The sequence below is a fragment of the Dermacentor andersoni genome, chromosome 2 (assembly GCF_023375885.2).
Source record: "Dermacentor andersoni chromosome 2, qqDerAnde1_hic_scaffold, whole genome shotgun sequence".
NCBI classification, from domain to species: Eukaryota; Metazoa; Arthropoda; class Arachnida; order Ixodida; family Ixodidae; genus Dermacentor; species Dermacentor andersoni.
In genome coordinates, this window is record NC_092815.1 from 70564078 (window position 1) to 70584725 (window position 20648).

General features: G+C 45.4%; 1 protein-coding gene across 1 annotated transcript in view; it reads right to left on the reverse strand.

The window, feature by feature from the left end:
* Positions 1–19104, reverse strand: part of LOC126541882 (polyamine deacetylase HDAC10-like) — a 58337-nt gene extending 39233 nt beyond the window's left edge. The window contains exons 1-5 of the mRNA XM_050188838.3: positions 18898–19104; positions 8028–8090; positions 4255–4342; positions 3485–3525; positions 1464–1563 (exon numbers count right to left, since the gene is read on the reverse strand). Of these exons, the coding sequence (XP_050044795.2) occupies positions 1464–1563; positions 3485–3525; positions 4255–4342; positions 8028–8090; positions 18898–18941 (336 nt within the window). The 5' untranslated portion in view covers positions 18942–19104. The remainder of the gene's footprint in view (positions 1–1463; positions 1564–3484; positions 3526–4254; positions 4343–8027; positions 8091–18897) is intronic.
* Positions 19105–20648: the final 1544 nt, after the last annotated feature.

Genomic DNA, 20648 nt, shown 5'->3' on the forward strand with positions numbered 1-20648 from the left:
TCTCCAGCTCAGCAGCGTCTGGTCGCCGCCCATGCCGCCGCCACTCTGCTCGTCGGCCATAGAACATCTAATCATTTCCTCTAATTATTACGCCTTGCTCGTAATGCAAAGTACGCAGCAACAAATCACTTCACCTGCTGCAACTTAGCGTCGTCGTCCAGCGTCGCCATGTCAGCCATTTTGTTTGTTTTCAATTTATCGGCTACTCATGTGGCTAAGCCTTGTTTTGGCTTATAGTGTCCACATAGTCTGAAATTGAACTTTTTTTTTTATACGCATTACTAAAATATTTTTTTTTTCAGTGAAGCGACGTCCCAAACTTATTTTTAAATATATGGATTGCTTATGCAAGCACTTGATACCTATCTTGTTCCATTTTAGTCGCCACGTTTTTTTAGGGATGATCGCCATTGATATCGCCACCAAATGACATTAATTTTTCTAGTGTAGCACCTCCGCGGGCGAATGACATTCGTTGCACCGAATGCCATTCGATTCGAATGACATTAAAACTTCCAGTGTGACAGGGGTATTACTCTTTAGGATTTTGGTTATTTTGTTACATAGACCTCTTGGCAATACTTTGTCATTTCATTACCTGTTATTCGATTTTTTTAAAATTTTTCTTAGCTATACCTTTAGGATAGCCAGTTCTTTCCGTTGCCAAATTTTCGATGTTTCACGTATAATAAAGAAGTGAGAAAGTGATGCGAAAGAGTTGGAGATTTCACCGGTTCGTGAACTTTTGAACTTCGGCATAAAACACACCGCATGCCTTCAAACGACGGTTGTTTAGCGAGTCAGCGAATCTGTAAGCTGTCGAACGCCTGGTCGTTATATAGAATGGTTATGAGGCCGTGAATATAAGTGAGTGAGATAGCGTGTTAATTAATTTGTTAGTTAGTGCAAGACGGGGGGAGCGGAGGGAGAGGTGCAGAACGTTCGACAATTAACCAGGCGATGTTTGGGATTGAGAGTCGTGCGTAGGACAGATAACAGGTAGTCGATAAGATAACAGGTAGTCTACAAGAATAACAGAATGGGCGCGAAGAGAATGGAGACACAGTCGAGGATGTCATAGAGGATTAGACGGAAGGAAAATATTAGGAAATTGGCAGGAGTACGATGTTGTCAGTAAGCACAAGAAAGGGGTAACTGGAGGTGGATAACTGGGAGAGGCCTTCGTCCTGCAGTGGGCATAAAAAAGGCTGGCGGTTATGGTGATTATGTTGACAATTACGATGATACCGCTAATGCGTCGAAGTACATATTTATGTACCACAGTGTGCTCAAACGAATAGGCCTTGTTCCACACACAGGAAATACAGTCCTACTGTTTGGGCTCAGAAGGAAACATAACATTCTCAATATTATGAAAGTATTAGGCCTATGTGTAAGATGATACCGCGGAGTCTGGGAGAGTTCCTTAGCAGCAGAAACTGCGCCAGCTGGCAAACCCCCACCTGGCATATGCTGGTCACAGGATCGAGGCGGTGGTTCTCCAATGTCACTTCCACCAGGGACATACTCTCTGTCGCCCTGACCAACTCGATGTGCTCCTTCCTGGGAATCAAAGTACACACAAGATGGAGTGGGTGTACGTGGGAGACGCAGCACGGGGTGGCGGACAGGGTCACTCTCCCACGGTCTTGGACATTCGGTGATCATAGCCCTTTAGTCAGGGTGCAGACATTTCTGTACGCGATTTGTACTTGCCTGTTCTGTCTAGTGGTGGGAAAAAGACAACGAACGTTGAGCTCCGGGTCAGTTCTGCTTATCCCTCTGCTTATCCAACGTCACTCGAGTTCACTTCAGACTGCCGAGCGCTGTTACACGTGTAAACTTTACTAAAGGCACTGCTGTGTTTGACCCTAGGGTGTTAGGCACGCCCTGTTCCGTCCGCTACAGTGAAGGAATGGCCTTTCCTCCCTCGAAATGCCTATGGCCAATATTTAGCATGTACAAGCGCTTTGAGCCGGTGAGTCAACTCTTTCTTTTTCTTTTTTTGAATACGACATGGCTGACTGCACATTAAATAGAACTTTATTTACTCTGTAATTTCGACGACACAGCAGAAAAATGCACAATGTATCATCCTACCATACTGACTTTCTCAGTGAAGTCTGTAGAAACTCGTAATAAAATTGTAAAATTTACCAATTAATTGATAGTGCATTATAATCCGTGACTGAAGCGGATACTGCTACTGAAAGTATGTATGTATGTATGTATGTATGTATGTATGTATGTATGTATGTATGTATGTATGTATGTATGTATGTATGTATGTATGTATGTATGTATGTATGTATGTATGTATGTATGTATGTATGTATGTATGTATGTATGTATGTATGTATGTATGTATGTATGTATGTATGTATGTATGTATGTATGTATGTATGTATGTATGTATGTATGTATGTATGTATGTATGTATGTATGTATGTATGTATGTATGTATGTATGTATGTATGTATGTATGTATGTATGTATGTATGTATGTATGTATGTATGTATGTATGTATGTATGTATGTATGTATGTATGTATGTATGTATGTATGTATGTATGTATGTATGTATGTATGTATGTATGTATGTATGTATGTATGTATGTATGTATGTATGTATGTATGTATGTATGTATGTATGTATGTATGTATGTATGTATGTATGTATGTATGTATGTATGATTGAACAGTTGCCTTCGCCCAAAAAGTACACATGACGCCTGCGGCAGAAACGATGCTCAACATCCGCCGCCAAGGCTTGTGAGTGATGGCGCTGGCTAACATTCCCAGGGTTAGTTCTTGTAGGTAAACATAAATAGCCCAGAAAGTGGATGGAAAAATGGTGCCGCGGTAGCTCAATTGGTAAGAGCATCGCACGTGCAATGCGAAGACGTGGTTTCGTATCCCACCTATATATATATATATATATATATATATATATATAACGAGAAGAAAGGAAGCAGAGGGGCCCGATTTTGTAAAATTTGTATATATATTTCTTTTTGACAAGAGTCCACCTGAAGGTGTGTAATACCTTCTAATGCGTGGTGCTGTGTCACACGCATCGCCACCTTCAAAAGAAAAAAATGGAAGGGAAGTTTGATGCGTATCATTACGACATTCACATGAGATTTCTTGCTCATTTTTTCGACAGGCAATCTTTTGGCTCGTTATAAATAAATAAAGGAGTAAATAAATACAATTCTGGCTCTATTGTTCAGAAACCGCAGAGCTTAACGTCATGAAGCTGCGACGGCACTGGCGTCAGTTTCAGCGTAGTCATACAAGAACAACTTTTTCTCGAGCGGGGCATTAGATACTTCGTAAATTAAAAAAAAAATTTTTTTGCTTGACAAGTATTATAATTAGAAGCTGCTTCTGTTTGTCTATAAGTACGCCTAAATGCTCTGCAGATATCGCTCTACGTAAACGTTACAATGATCGCGCTAACAGTTAAAAACACCATACGCACGTGTGCACCAATCCCAGTTCTTCGTCGGTAGCATAGCGTGACTGGAAGAAAACACGGGACGCCAGGTCATACAAACAATTCGTTCTTGTTACAAGAGTAACCCCGTGCAATCAGCAACGTGTATACAGCGTGCATACCTGTATACGTGTATACGTATAGCCCGCCGTGCATACAAGAAACGATCTGCAGAATATGCCGTCACCTTTGCACGCTGGCACATTGAAATAGGCCGGAGAAGGGAAGGCAGCCTGAACCTGTTCCACTAAAGTGTCGCAGGTGTTATGGGTGGAAATGGCGCAGGATAGGATAAGAAATGGAGGGTAAATAGAAAAAGGTGAGGTATTGATAAGGTATTTTGAGTAGGTGAATGTATCAGATGCTTAATAGAAAAGAAATGATGGAATATTGGAAAACGAGAGGAATTGTTTCAAAATGGTGCCCCGTACGTTGAGAAATTCTGATGACAGCTGCCATCCCGTCCTTCGGCCACTGCCCTGTTGTTTGCCTCGTTTCCATTGTCGTTTTGCAGATTGACAATTGCTCAGTACATGCTATGCACCGCGAACGAGCCTCGTTTGCTACTTTCTTCGTGTCTTTCTTTCGACTCACACCTCACACTCTCTGCATCTTAGCACGTCGAGTATTAAACAGATAATGTACGCTGTTCGCAGTTCTAAGCACACATATAAGCGAAAGCAAGCAACGGAGTAAAGCAAAATAGAAGAAAGGAAGAAAAATAAAGTGGAAGGAGACAAGGCGTTGCACAGAACCTCCAAGATGAGCGCCCTATCCAAAAGTCCTCTCGTCTGCAACAGTTCGTGTGCGACTTGCAGCCTTTTGGGCCTCTCTGGCATCCACCTGCGTATTGCGAGAAAAAGAAAAGCTAGTCATAAAAGACAGAGAGATAATGGATAAGTAAAGATGTTGAAGATAGGTACGTCCCATTCGCTACTTACTTAAGAAAAGGGAATAAAGAGACAGAGGTGAGAAGGTGTACGCATTTCAACTGAGTCGTAGGGCGATTTTATTGACGCACCCTGCCTCACGAAAAGGAAATGCCCAGATTTGCATTCAAGAGGCCACAGCAGCTAACCATCTCTGCCAAGCCTAAAAATGTTAAACTAGACCAAATACTCAACGGCAAAGCTAATTTGTGCACGCTCGCGAGTGAAATTTTAATACGCATGCCCCGAGTAATCCTTGAAGATAAATTCGTTGTTCCGTCGCACATTGGTCGCGAGTGTATACACGGCCCTTACGCGCGAGGATAATATATTCTCTTCGCGACACCAGCGCGGATCATTCTCCTAGCGGACCAATAGGAGTATCGAGGGTCGCGTTGGCGTCAGCGCCCGTACATGTTGATCGCGTGTCGTTGGTCAGTTACGTAAATCACTGTGGCCAGTAAACACTGAAAACTGCAGGTCCACTTGTGTCTACTTTCCAAGAGAGTGCGACACTTATGCGCCTGTGCTACCCGCTGTAGGGCTGCGGTGCGGGCTTGTCTGTATGCCATCTTAAATCACTATAGTTTGGCGCAAACAGACGCTGATACAGGAAGAATACATGAACACACACACGCACGCGCGCACGCGCGCACGGTGAATCTGTTGAGCATCAGACCATTTTGAGCCTTTTGGATTCGGCTAGAGCAAACAAGCTCAAATTAGAAAGCGCGCGCCCGGTATACGTCATTTAGTGGCCTTTAAGTGCAAGAACATTTTGCTTAATTTCGGAGATCAGGAAGAAATAGGAAATAGTAATTCGCCTGGTTTAAGCCTTCAATCACCTGGAAACTTGCGTAGATGGCTGTAAGCTGTATGGCATAAATTGTATCTATCACAGTAATAGATGGCGTCCTAAAGGAAAGCGGAAGGCTGAAAGATGTATGCCAGCAACCATGCTGTTCATTTCGCAGTGCGATATACTATATCATATGGGGACACTTCAAATGGTCCAGGTATCCTTCTCATTCAACAAAATTAACGGTTACTAGCGCCGATATCCATGCGACGCGTCGAAATCAACGCAAGTACGACGGTATGGCACAGCTGGGAAATATGGAATGCGCTTCGCGATTTTAGTTGTGGAGGTCACAACGCCAAATCGTAAAGCGTTCCACATTTTCTATGGCTGGTGTTTCCGTGGTCTCTCATTTCCTTTTCCCATGAGCCATGCGCTGCGTTCGGTTTCCGGTTCCTCGTTTCATTCATTTTTTATTTGTTTGTTTCGTCACGCAGCTGTTGAAATAAGGTTGTGTGAGCCTTTCAGTGACCTTCTTTTTTTCTTTTTTTTACTCGGCGTGTGGTGTTTTTACTACAGCGCTGCGCAGAAAGACAACCATCCAGGAAAAAAAAGTATCTGTATGCAAGAAAAGAATTCCACTTCTCTTAACTTAGCGCAGTTCTACAAAGGGAACAAGTTGGCCTCCTTGAGTATCACCCTGATCCGGGAACCGAACAAAGGACCACCGCCTGAATGAGCAGTTCTTACACAGTGTGTGATCTAACATTTAATCGACGAGTCGGAGCACTGAAAAATTGAAACAATGAAGAACTGTGTGACAGTCAATCGGAATACATTATAATTGTTGCTGCTGTGCCCTGAAATCGGCGGCCTTTCATAGTGAAAAAGCTGTAAGAACACTTGTGACACAAAAGCTTCAAGCGAATCTACGCACCTCGGCTAATTCTCTCAACGTAAGTTCCGACAGCAACATCAGAAAGTCAATGAACACGCAGATGAATAATAAATAAACTCACTCCATTTACTGTGTAGTTTATGTGTAGAAACACAAAAAAAAAACGGAGGGGGGAGGGGAGGGGCACAAAACGCAAACAAAAACAAGTAAATGGGAATGGCGACGTCTTTAGTCTGCTGTCAGGATTTATCCCATTTTATTCAACCATTGTCCTGCTGTCATATTTCTACGGGTCTGTTTTATGCCTGCTAACGTATATATGCTTTGTTTACGAGTGATGCCAAAACTGGTCACAGCAGATAGTAGTTTGTCAGAATAACTGAGTCGCATTTCGTAGAAATATATAGTGCAGTTTGATTTTGCAGATTGTGTGCGACACGTAACATTTATTTGAGTGCGCAATTTGCGCGCATGTGTAGGTGTATTCTCTGCCGTAGACAAACACGGTCGTATAACCGAACTGAGTATCTAAAGCCGCAATGACGGTGCTGCGCTCGCTGGCGCCGACCTACTGCGCGTATAGACGTATATTTAGTAGCACGAAACGCGGGCGCCTGTACAAAACGGCGCCTGTATATTTTCCAAGCAAAAAGTCGAAAAGCATTCTCCAGCGCCGCGTCGTTTCTTCCTCCACTTTACACGTACACCGGGCAGCATACCGTGCGCGTATGTGCGTTAAATATCAAGCGAGCTGATCGACCTTTTTCGCGTCAGTTCTTTGTTTTTGTTTTGTATGTATTTTTCCATTTGCTTTCGTACTACTGCAATATATATATATATATATATATATATGTACGCTTCAGCCATATGGGACCCGGATCAAGCCTACCTCATAGATAACATCGAATCCCTGCAGAACCGTGCTGCTCGTTTCATTTTTTCAGATTACTCACGTTTCACTAGCGTCACAGTGTTAAAGGCTCGTGCTGGTCTTGATAACCTTTCCCATCGTCGCAAACTTGCTCGCTTAACACTTTTTCACAAAATTTACTATCATCCCTTGCTTCATGATGATTTCTTTCAATCACCATCGGCGGTCTTTCCACGCCGTGACCATCCTTTCAAGATCAAACGCATCATTTGCCGCACTTCATCTTTTGCGAAGTCATTCATACCCAAAACAATAATTGAGTGGAACCAGCTGCCTGCCTCAATCGCAACTGAAATGAATACGTCTAAATTTCATGAACTTCTAAAGAATGAATGCGATGAGTAGCTTTCCTTCTAGTTTTGTTTGATTTTCCATATATATATATATTCTTGTGTTCTCTTTATTATGTTGCGTTTTTTCATTATGTCTACTTAAGTGTTGCTGTTCTACTTTTTTTTTTTTTATTCTTGTTGCCTATTCCTTGAATACGCTTTACTATATGTTTGTTGAATTTTTGTCACCCCCCTATGTAATACCCTCGTTATGAGGGCCTTTAGGGGTTTCTTGAAATAAATAAATAAATAAATATATATATATATATGTGTGTGTGTGTGTGTGTGTGTGTGTGTTTCCGTACGTGTGGCATGGCGTTAACTTCGGTTACTTAACGCGCCAGCATAAGGCATCCCTCTGGTTAAATTTATTTTATTTTATTTTATTTTGTAATTCATGTGCTTTTGTTTCCTGCAAGTTTAGTGTGCGTCCGTGTCTCTATGGTAAGTGCATGTGTGCGTGTGTTAGTTGTGCATGTGAGGAAGGTGTAACATCAGTTTCTTAGCTGTGGCTTGTGATAGCCGTCTCTCGTGTAGCCTTTCTCATGTTCGCTATGTATAAACACCACAGACACTTGTCCGCTATGGATTGTATTCGCAGAAAACATGGCATGCAAAGAAACATGGTTATTCGCTTACGTTTTCAGCGGATTCCAGTGTTTAAGCATAGCCCTGTCAGTTACGTAGCACGTGGCAGCCATTCTGCGCAAAAAAAAAAAAGAACACTAAGACTAACTGCAGGGATTGGTAACAGCGCACGAAATAGCTAATGTCCCTCACACCGTGTATTCTGAGCCTTAAGCGCCGGCACGAAACGAATAGATTTTCTGTGATTCCGATAAAGAAGCATTGAAACAAGAAAGCGGTTACGTCTTGTAAGTGTTGATAGCACACGCACTTGCTTTTCTAATCAGGGACTGGGCAGAAAATAAGAATCAGTCACGACGCGGCGAACGTGGAGCCACCATCATTCAGGTAGCGCCGCACAGAGGCTCAACGACAAGAGGATTCCAGGAGTTTTTCGTAGCAAACAATAACGGCATTAAGCGCTGGCACGTGATACGGCCAGTGGTGCTCAACCTCAATACAAACGCTAGCGCACTGATAAGTTCCAATTCGCAGCCGGCACGCTGTGCTTGCAAATACAACTTTCTTACGGGGGTGTGGCAATGTTTTTGTATCTACCTACCTCTTTTTATCGCCTGTGAAAACTTTCAAAACCACGTAAGCATCTATATTTAGCGTCCCTCCTGATCGACTAGTGAGCCGATTATTTCCTTTTATTCGCAGAATATTTTTGTTTTTCGCACTCGATCTGATACACTTCTGTTCAACGCATTTCGGTTCCCACTTATCTCGACATGGCATGAGCATGCTTCGTCGAGAACTATAGCGGGCCAGAAGCAACGGGGTCTCGCCAGCTCACATCCTCTTCATCAGCTTGAAACGTGCTCTAGTCTTCACTGTCAGTGCGCAAATTTGGGCACACGGAGTACAGCCGGGTCTCTAACCGATTAACTGACGAGACCTACTGATCTCGCTACACTGTATGGAGCCGGCGAGACGAACCTTCCATCGCTCCACGCCCCGCCTGCAAAGCACTTGCCCCGCTGCTCTCATCCCGCCGCAAGCAGTGCACCCCGCCACGGTGGCTCAGCGGCTATGGCGTTGCGCTGCTAAGCACGAAGTCGCGGGTTCAAATCCCGGCCACGGTGGCCGTATTTCGATGAGGGCGAAATGCAAAAATGTACCTCTATACCATACAGTGGGCGCTCGTTAAACAATCCTAGGTGGTCAAAAGCAATCCGAAGCCCTCCACTATACGGCGCGCCCCACAATAATATCTCGGTTTTGGGACGCAAAACCACAGAATTTAATTTAACGTTTAATGCAAGAAGCACGATGAAAAGTTCACGATAAGAAAGAAAAGGCTCTGACAGAATCTCGGGCCCCACTATTTTTGGGTCTCTATTTTAGGCGCACATAAATGAAACACGCAGCTTTAGCAATATAGCCACTGTCATCGCGGAGTCTACACTGACTTCAAGAAACACCCACCTTAGAGTCAAAGTCGAAGAGATGTGTAACGACGTCCGACTCACTGGATTGTATAGTTATAGACGCGCGTGAAGACACACTCCTCTTTTTTACTGCTGTAGCCCCTCACTCCGAACGTGTGCGTACAGCGGAGGGCGCAGAGGCACGCAATGTAACTTAGAGGTGCCTGCTTATCGCGGGTGTGTGCCTGCTATCGTTTATATAGCATTTGCGCGAATAGCCTGGTCGCGCGCCTGCGTGACATCCAGCTGGCTGCAGCAAAACGCTCTCGACGCTGCACGCTGCAGTTTTGCTCTTTGCAGGATTAGTGAGGCTGTTCAACAGAAATGGGTACGCGCGAATGTTACCTTGGTATGCTTCAATGATCATGTTTCAAGTTGTTTTATTTAACTAGTTCTATTCATACTGCTCTGGCAGCAAGCCCGTGCTGCGAAAGCGGGCCACCGTCACACTTGGACGCCTTGTGCGCACATGTATGCGGAGCGCTCTCGCTACCGGCTGCTGTGGAAGCCATATATGCCTTCGCTAAAATACATATAATATTTCGCATATAGAGAGCAACTAAAGCGGTGAGAGCTTTTAATGCAGTTCTTCAAGTCCGCAGGGATCCGCGACCATTTATAGACTGGGTAGGCTGCTTCACGTGCGCGCACAACTGTTGCTCTTTCCCTCGCCCTTGCTATCTTTTCATCTCTTTATCCCCTTTATCCAATGCAGGGTAGCAAACCAGACGTACGTTTGGTTGACCTTGCTGTCTTCTCTCTCTCTCTCTCTCTCCCTCCCTCTCTGCATATATATATATATATATATCGTATGTATAAGCTCCTTGCCATTGGCCGTCTGCCTTGGAAAAATAACATGTCCAGCATCGGGGCTGGAATTCCTTCTCGGGGACAATCCTAGCGTAACAGATTTTTGTGAATATGTGAACACGGGCATAGATTCAGTCGAAGTTACTGGTATGCAGACTCACGCATCGTATTTTGAACTGAGAAAAAAAAGAACATGGAATCGAATGCGATTTGAACTCGACTGAATTTGCTCAGGTTTACGCGAGCTCCGATTCCAAATCGCTCATTCAGGATCACACTCATAATCACTCGGACTCACATTTGGCTCTCCGAGGTCCAGACAAACGCCTGGATCTACTCGCTTGGACGTACTAAGAAAGATGAAAACTCACGCGCACTCGAACTTGTTGAATCTCGCACTTCCTGGCTCACTCTAACTCAGACATGGCGTATGTGAGTCGGTGCCTTAATGAGTCGGTGCCTTAACGGAGGGAGCCGACGCTTGAGTACGTTCACGTATCTGTGAATTAATGCTAGTGTTGATACTTGAAATAATCACCGTTCTACGTGCTCGCTTAGTAACCGCTTTCTCTGCGAAGTAACGACGCATCATAAAGTAGATGTTAATCCTTTACTCAGTCAACTGTTCGCTGGAATAGCGAAATACTTCTTGCTGGGCTGTAGTATTAGCAAGCACTAGAATTGACAGGTATAGACAGCTGTCATACAGTTCTTCAACCGCCGTGGTCGCTTAGTGGCTTTGGTGTTGCGCTGCTAAGCACGAGGTCACGGGATCGAATCTCAGCCACGGCGGCCGCATTTTGATGGGTGCAAGAACACCCGTGTGCTTACGTTGAAGAACCCCAGGTGGTCCCAAATTATTGCGGAGTCCCCCAGTACGGCGTGCCTCATGATCAGATCGTGATTCTTCTACGTAAAACTCCATAATTCGATATTTCTTTACGGTTCTTTTCCCCCTCCCTTTCTTTTTTAATATTCTCTGTTAGGCACGCTCCCGTTATTGTAGTGCAGCCCCTTATATTCGACCAGAACCTAGTAAGTGAACGAACTGAATATCAACATTCAGAAATTATGATTCGAAAAAGCAATGTTTCCATTCGTATTTCATCACAAATACTCGGCGAGCTCAACATAAACGTTATCTTCCCAAGGCGAGCCTGTTAGCATCATGCTGGCCGAAGGGCGCCTCTGTGCCTTGAAGCAGTTTCATCCACAGCCAGAATTAATCCTTCGGCACAATGACTCTTGCTCCTGCTTCACATATTAAACACGCTCACTACTTCGTCCGAACCGTCCATTTACTTCGTTGGTGTGTCGCTGAGCCAGCTTCTGGTTTCCTACAGATAGATCACGGAGCATTCAATGACGTTTTCACTGCTGGCCTTGAAGTACCTTTTGGAAGGCACGAAGATCAATTATAGGCATCGATTTATGGATTAATCTATAAATCGTCCGCGAATTCGCTACGCAGAGCCCAGATATTGCCTGTGTGCGCCCATTTAAATATTGTTTTCTCTTATCATCGCGCTCACATGAAAGCTGCGCGTTGGGCGAGGACCTGTGCATGCAGGTAGACTTGCGCGCTGAGCACATAAGCGTGTACGCTTGTTCGACTATGTGGTTTGTCTGTGAGTGTTTGTGTAGGAAACATCACAATTGCTTGCATCTGTCAGCATTCACTTGCGTTTGATTTAGTCGAACGTGTACGTGTGTGCGTGCGCTGGAATCAAGGACGCAGTGGCGTGTCTACCAGCTTAATCTCATTTCTGTTTCCATTGTGTATGAATGAATTTGTGTACTCTTTTGTGATAGCAATTTTACATACTTTTTTCCATTTGAAATGTGTTTCTCGCTCTGTCAATCAATATATATTGAAGGTCGAGAGCGATATGTATGTATATATCTCTCTCGACCTTCAACGCAGAAAGCACCGACTGCATTTAATCAGTGAGAGGTCCACTTAAAGCGCACGCGACTACGAAATGTCTTTCTTGTGGTCAGACTTAGAAAATTTCTCGTGCTTGAAAACGTTTCCGCGGACGGCTGTCGCCTTGACAATCGTCTTCTTAATTATTGTTATAGCGTTAAGTTTTCTAATTAGTCGACACGTGACTGCCACTCTCTTTAACGAAATACAACTTTTGTTTCAACAAAAAAAGAGCGATGCGATGACATTTATCCCCCGTAACCGTGCATTTAGTAAACAAAACATTTCGTGGAAGCAAAAGACCTGACATCATGCACTGAGATTCATTGGATAAATAAGTGTGTTCGTTTTGCGCGAGGCCTATATATTAACGAACTGTACGTTGAAAGCCCGTAAGACAACAGTGTCGTATTCCCTTCCTCCATTCCGTTTGTGCTAGCACGCCATTGAAACGGAAGCAGGACAGCATGAAGTGTAGTCTAGTCGACACACTTGATGTACCTGGTCCATCACCGCGCTTGGCAAAAATGGACGCTTGGCAAGTCGCCTTTCTTTGTACGTCACTCAATGTGAGGTAATCAAAAGCAATTAATCACTGTAGCGGTGTACTGTGCAACGATATCGAAACAACGAAGTTGACCCAAGACTCATTTCGTTTGCAGCTCGTAAGGAATGTAAGCACAAGAGATAAGCGTACACCTGCGCCTGGGGTCCGACACCCGAAGACTCGGTGAAATGGCCAAAGTGTGCTGCTCCAGCTTCTGCGCAGCGGACGTTCACCAACTGTTGTGGCTTTGTCTGGGAACGAGGGCTACCAAGCTGTGAACAGATCAGGCAGACAACTATAGCGTTAACTCACGTACGATAACCTTCGCTATAGGCCATTAGTGCAATTTCTAAATGAGGAAGGCCTCCACGCTTTTATTATAGCACATATCTCTGTCACAGATCAAGCTGCATGAAAAAAAATAATAATTGAGCACAACAACAAAGCGCTACGCGAAAATTTTGAATGTGGATAAACGTGCTTGATTGTCGGTGGTTTCGGCGATAGTCAATGCGTCTAATATTAAAGGTGAAACAATGTCGGCAAATGCTTACACGGCTTGATGAGGACTATACAGCTTTGTCTTCGGTTGTGGATTTGATGACTCGCTGATCCAGTTTCTCCAATGGGTGCGCGGTTCACCTTTGGTGGCGTCAGGGGCTGAGGCGGGATCTGAACCACGATACAGTCGCTTCCATCGGCGTCGACAGAGTCGCTGGTGCGTTCTGTCTCCTTGCTGGCCAGAACTTTATGCCACCAGCTGGGCAGCTTAGGCCGCGTCGTTCTTGTAGCCTTACAAGGCGTCGGCATCGGCGTCACCGAACCTCCTCAAAAAAGGCAGAAACACGAAAGGAGAGGGACATTCACCGACATTCTCCAATCAGGCCAAAAAGGGGCTGAACAGCACAAGAAAGTCAGCTGAAAACAATCTTTCTCAGGAAGAATGGCCTGCACTTCCGAGCCAGCAACTTCCCACAGAACCACAGATTGTCAAGGCCGCTCGGGAGCAAGAACTAATTCCTATAATTCTGGAATAATAACAATTATTAGAAATCGATTTGGAGATGTAATAATAATTATAATAGTAATTTTATAATAAATTTTGGAACTTTTTATACTCCTGCCGCTGATGACACGCCCAAAGCAGATCGACAAGTCATTTCAATGCTGCGTCCCCTCATAGGTGCCATTCGAGTGATCCTGTCGAGCCTTGAAACCACGTCTGCTCGAAGTGCACTGAAAGTACTGTACGCCTTAAGCCCAGTGCTTGAATCTCTCGAATAGAGACATGGCCAACCATCGCCCATCCTTTCGAGAAGTTAAGGCAGCGTCACTCATCCAGTGGAACGCAAGAGGACTAAAGTCATGCCTTTCAGACTTTCGTCAGTATATATATACTAATTTGTTCCCAATCATAATCATATGTGAGCCTAACGAGTCAAAACCAGTCAGATTATCGGGATACGAGGCTTTTATGTTCGTAACAAATGGTGCATGTAGCAAAGTCATCGTTTTTTATTAGTCGAGAACTGACCTATGTTTGCCAGCCGATTCCGCCTCACGATGACAATCCATATGTTTGCCTAACAATCAAAAAGGGCAAACTCATGTTTACACTTGTAGGCGTTTATATATCGCCTTCAAGTACTTTTGATTTCAAAAGATTAACGAACGTCTTGTCGGCGTGCCCTGCTCCATATGTCATTATCGGAGATATTAATGCGCACCATATGGCATGGGGAAGCACAAGGACAAATGCAAAAGGGCAAAGACTTGCAAGCTTCGCCTGCAACCACGGCCTTTCACTCCTGAATGACGGCAGGCCAACGTTTATACGAGGCGTGAATCATGGCAGCTGTCTTGACCTATCTTTCGTCTCCAGCTCTTTCACAATATGTGTTAAATGGTTTTCGGATATCGAGACACACGGAAGTGATCACATTCCCACGTACCTTGTCATCAAAGGGATGTCCAGGTCCTTCCCACGGAACACCATTCGATTAATTGATTGGATTAATTTTACTTCCACCATGGAAGATGCTTGTCGGGAGGGCTTGTCCTGTGGATTAGAGGAAACAATCAAGTCTGCAATACGAGACGACACGCGCACGGTCACGGTTTCGTCGAAGCACACGGAACTTGATATAGAGTTGGAGCGACTTCGTGCTCTCCGTCGTCGTGCGGAGCGGCGTTACCGGCGTACAAAATCCGTCGAAGACCTTAGGACAGCCAGAGGACTACAAAAGAAAATTCAACGTCGCATGGATAGGTTGGCATCTCGACGTTGGACAATGTTTTGCTAGTCACTAGACCCCCGAAAGCCACTTTCCCACATTTGGAGAACCATACGTGGTCTGCGTTCCCTCCCTGAACTGAATGCTGATGTTGCCGAAGAATTTTGTGCAAGGATGGCTGGCCAAGCAACCGGTCCAGGCTTTCGAGCCCCCAGTTACATCCCTGTTTCACGTGACGGCCGCATGGATCTTCCTTTCATAACGGTGGAACTAGAAGCGGCTCTTGCTCTATGCAGGCGTTCTTCATCCGCAGGACCAGATGGAATATCCTCCCGCGCCTTGAACAACCTGAGTGATGGCGCACGGAGAGAACTGTTACATCTATACAACGTATCTTGGCAAGATGGCATCGTACCCGAAGAATGGAAAAGCAAGCCGCTTGGTTTCTCTCCTGAAGCAAGGCAAGTCCCCACTTGAACTCACCTCGTACCGTCCAATAGCGCTGGCTAGCAGTGTGGGAAAGATAATGGAAAAGATGATCCTTGCCCGCTTGGAATGGTACCTGGAACGCTACAACCTGTTACCAAATTGCATGGCTGGTTTTCGCCGAGATCGCTCATCGGTAGACAGTGTTGTTGATCTCGCTACGTATGTCCAGCATCAAAAGTCACACAAAAGATTACCTGCAGCTTTGTTCTTGGATGTCAAGGGGGTATACGATAACGTATCTCACGAGGCTATCCTCGATGCTCTTGAGATGGTTGGCCTAGGTGGTCGAGTTTTTCAATGGAGTTCTCATTACCTTTTTATGAGATCCTTTTTTGTGTGTACCGGCGATGGTCAAACCGCTCGACACTATACCTACCGACTTGTTCCTCGAGGCAGTGTACTAAGCCCCGCCATATTCACCCTCACACTCATTGGTCTCGTTAAACACCTGCCAGCAGCGATCAAGGTATCAATGTACGCAGACGACATCTGTATATGGACTTCAGGTGTGACACGTTCTCAGATACGTGCAAGACTTCAAAAAGCTGCTACTCTGACAGCTATATACCTCCGCAACGAAGGTCTTGAAATCTCGTCAGACAAATGTGCACTGATGGCATTCACTCGCAAACCAATGACACCCTACGCCATCTCAATAAATGGCCTGATAATTTCTTACGAGAAGACTCACAGATTTCTTAGAATAGTCATTGATAGAGATCTCTCATGGAGCCCACACGTGACCTACTTGAAACAGCGCCTGACACCAATCTCCCAGCTTTTGAAGTTTCTGGGCGGAAAGACTTGGGGAATGTCAGTGCATGCAATGTTGGAATTGTACAGGGCTCTTTTTATGGGCTTCTTGAGATACAGTTTGCCCGTACTGACCAACACTTGCCAGACAAATCTTCGTGCTCTACAGGCTATTCAAGCTCGGGCTCTCAGGGTTTGTCTTGCTTTGCCAAAATGCACATCGACAGTTGCGACTATTGCAATCGCCAGGGACCAACCCATACAAACACACATTGCGGTGGAAGTGTTGGGAGTGCACATTAGGCACGTTGCCCGTGCCCGTTCCCACCACCTGGCAACACTACCGTCAGAAAGGCCACAGGCATCATTTTGTACCACGATTTCGGATTATTACACCTGCCTTCCATCAAGCTTCACCCCCGCAACTAAGCCATCGATTCCTCCATGGTGTTTGGCTCGACCGGCAGTGCACCTCACCATACCAGGAATCAGGAAAAAATCTGAGCTGTCGTCACCTGCTCTTAAACAACTAACTCTGCTCCTTTTGCACGAGAGGTACGCCGACCACGTACATATTTATACTGATGGACCGGCTACTCTCCAGTGTTCCTCTGGAGCCGTGGTTTTCCCTGCTAAAGCCATAACCATCAGTTTCAAGACTTGTCACCCAACGACACCGATGGCTGCGGAACTTGCAGCTCTTCGGGCTGCACTTCGTCTCGTCAGCCAAGAACAACCTCGAAGATGGTCAATATTCAGTGACTCGAAGGCAGCACTGCAGTCTTTGTTATCAGCCCTGCGGCGTGTACCACACGAACAACTGGTATACGAGATTAGAGAACTAATCCATACCTTGACTGAGAAAGGACACCACGTGACATTTCAGTGGCTTTCAAGTCACTGCGGCGTCATAGGAAACGAACACGCCGATAACGCTGCTCGGTCGGCTCTTCAAGGCGACGAAGAGGAGCCGATACCATTATCAAGGACAGATGCCGCAAGGAAACTTCGAATGCTCAGCCGAGATATCACATTCTCCTGGTGGAATGCAGGAAGTTTTCAAAACAACCGGCTGCACAACCTAGACTCTTCTCTACGCCTTTGCATTCCAGCCGGACTCTGCCGTCGCGAAGCTGCCCTGCTTTGTCGAATATGGCTAGGGGTGGCGTTCACCAAGTCCTTTGCTTTCCAAATCGGATGGGCCGACGACGCCTCGTGTGATAACTGTGGTAACGAAGAGACTCTTCAGCACCTTCTCTATGACTGTCCTCGTTATAATTTACAGAGACGATCGCTCGCAAACGCGATAGGGCGCTTTGACCGAAGACCTCTAACAGAGGAAGTTATATTAAAATGCCGCCATCACAAGCCATAGCAGCAGAAGGTGACGAGAGCACTGTTGCAGTATTTAAGGGCTACAGAATTGGACAAGCGGATAGCATGAACAGATGTTCATAGTGCTGCAAGTGCTACTGTGCTGTGCGGTGACAGTGTGCGGCGACAGTGACCAACTGTGATTGTATGTCTGTGCTCCTTTCTTTCTTTATATCTACTTTGTTATCACTTTACCTCCCCCTCCCCTCTTTCCCCAGCGTAGGGTAGCAAACCGGATCTTCCCCTCCGGTTAACCTCCCTGCCTTTCCCCTTTCCTCTATCTCTCTCTACAAGGTTTGTGAGTTGGCTGATTGGTCAGAAGCGAGATGGCGAAACCTACAATTTGGGAGAGATCAAGAACCGCGGCGCGGTGGGAGTGCCGCAGACCAAAAGCACTTTTGAGGAAACCAAAATAGACTGTCGAGGACGAAACACGTAAACGCATTTCATGGAACAACACAGCTCTAAACATGGACATGCACGTCGCCACTGCAGAGAGTCGGCCAATAAGCGGATGGTGGGCGCAAAGTGCGTACTGCTGTACTAAAATTTGCTACTAAACTAAAAATTTGAAATAATTTCACTTCTCCCTGGCCGTGGGACGTTCGGGTGTCAGCAGACAGGTGAGACAGATACGAAGCTTGTGGCCTAGCCTCCTTCTTTCCTTTCTTTTTTTTGCAATAAAATAACAATAACCACAACAACAAGACAGGGAAGGGTTAACGCACCAATGAGGAACGACTGACTGGCGTCGGAAGAAAATATATTGGCTTGAAGGTAACGGATAGAGGGAACAAACACAGACAACAAAGGAATGATTAGTACAATGAAAATTAATATGTTTAATTATAGAGGGTGTCCCAGCTAACGCTAGCGAGGCCGTCTTAAGGAAAAGAAAGAAGAAACACGGTGCAAGATACGGAGGATCTGCGGTGTTCGGTCGTCTGACCTGTGACGAACGAACACTGTTAGTTTAATGGCTATATCTTGCACCGTCCTTTTTTATTTTAACATATTCGCTAGCGCTAACTGGGACACATGATATACCTTCATTTATATACTATGGGGCGCCTCTTGCCGGCTGCTGAGAGAGAGAGAACAACTGGCCGTGGCGCGCGACATGGTCTGAGCTTTCGTTGGGCGCTCTGATGGCACAATGGTCAGAGCTGGCCCCGCTTTAATTTTAAAAGATTAAACGTTGCATGGTGTGGTCCCGGTGTCTTTCCTAAGGGTCGCGGCCGAGTCCGAGAACCCACGTTCCCACAACGCTGAAAGTGGAAAAGGAGATGCGAAGACGAAATGAGCAAGCCCTCACCTTTCTACCGCGCCTCTGTTTTCTTGCTTCTGTGGCGCTGCCATTTTCTACAGCTTCTCTTCCTTGCTTTTGTTCTTCCCGTTTCCTTTGTCGTTCGTAACAGTTGCGTTAGCGCTGTAACGACAGGTGTTGCGCTTTTCTGCGCTCTCTTCAGTTCGTTCTGCATGCGCTCCGTCGGTCTGAGCAAATGGCTGTGCTGCATCGAACTCTTGGGCACAGAACTTTCGAACAGCCGCGCCCGTCGATTGAGCCCTGGTCACCACTGGAAGAAACGTAGACCACATACTCCATGGTCGAAGTAAAGGAACACAACAGTAAATCAATTTAAACTGATCAAGCATCTTTTCGAAACACTATTTTAGTTTGTTTCGTGGTAAAAACTCGATTACTATAAAAGAAAGTGTATATATAAGTCAAAGTTCCATTTACTTTCTTTCTTTCTTCTTATGGTGCGCGTGAGGTGGTGCGTTAATTTCAAGGAGGCGTCGTTTTTGTGTCTTTTCTGGCTCATTTTAATTATGGGGTTTTACGTGCCAAAACCACTTTCTGATTATGAGGCACGCCGTAGTGGAGGACTCCGGAAATTGCGACCACCTGGGTTTAACGTGCACCTAAATCCAAATACACGGGTGTTTTCGCATTTCGCCCCCATAGAAATGCGGCCGCCTTGGCCGAGATCAAGCTTATCAAGCTTCCTCTCACCGTAAGAGCGACTTTTTCCTTTTTGGTATTGTGGAATGGTATAATTTACAATTAGAGCTCAAATTATCTTCTTCTATAGTGTCCCTTAATTTAAGCGAGCGCATGCCTTTATGCCGGAATTACCGGGGCTCCGTCACCATATACATGGCAAAACGAACGTTTGGCAAAATGAACGCTTGACAATATGAACGCTTGGCAAACTGCGCTACATCTTCACTCGAAATTAGGTTAAGGGAATATATTACACTCTACAAAGCCCGAAATTATTAGCTGTCATTGTCGCATTTGTTCACTGATCTTTTTCTTTTAAGTTTTCTGTTTTCTCGGTTGATGTTGCGCAAAAAAAACGAGTGGTTGCGCAGCTGTGCGCAATGCCTTGTTCTTGCGCGTTCTCCTAATACTCATGGGAACAATTTCGTTAAGATTTTCGGTAATAGGAAGAGTTCTTCATTAGACAGCCGTCCTCGCCGATGATATATATATTCTCCAATAGGATCAGCGCAAGCTTGTTTTTACGAACCTGTCTGTAGTACCAGATCCTTTGTGAATACGGGCCGGGTCTGGTGTATATATGCCTAATCACAAGACCGGCAATCCGCAGCAAGTACAGCACAAAGTGTTCACGCGCACTGCCTAGCACGTCACCGAGACGGCGGCGTCGCAAGGGAACTTTATCATGTTGCAGTAGTTAGTGCTTTCGAGGACACCAAATTGGAACAAAAGGACTCGCACATTTAGAACACATGAGAACCACGGAGGACATACGCTTAGAACTCAAAATGGGAAGCCTTTGTTTAGTGCTCTCTAACTTGCTATCCCTTCTTGCTCCACCCGCATGACCCATATGGCAACTTAAGGTGAAAACGAATACGAAGACGAAGTGTATGCGAGCCAGGACGCTATTTCTCTAGCTCAGCTGTTTTCTCCTCATTATGGAGGCGGGCTCCTCAAGTGCTTCCTCTACAAAAAGAAGTTTGAGGTGTGCAACGCATGCGGACATCTTGGGCACCGCTCTGATGTGTGTCCGGACCCGGACGACGTCAAGTGCC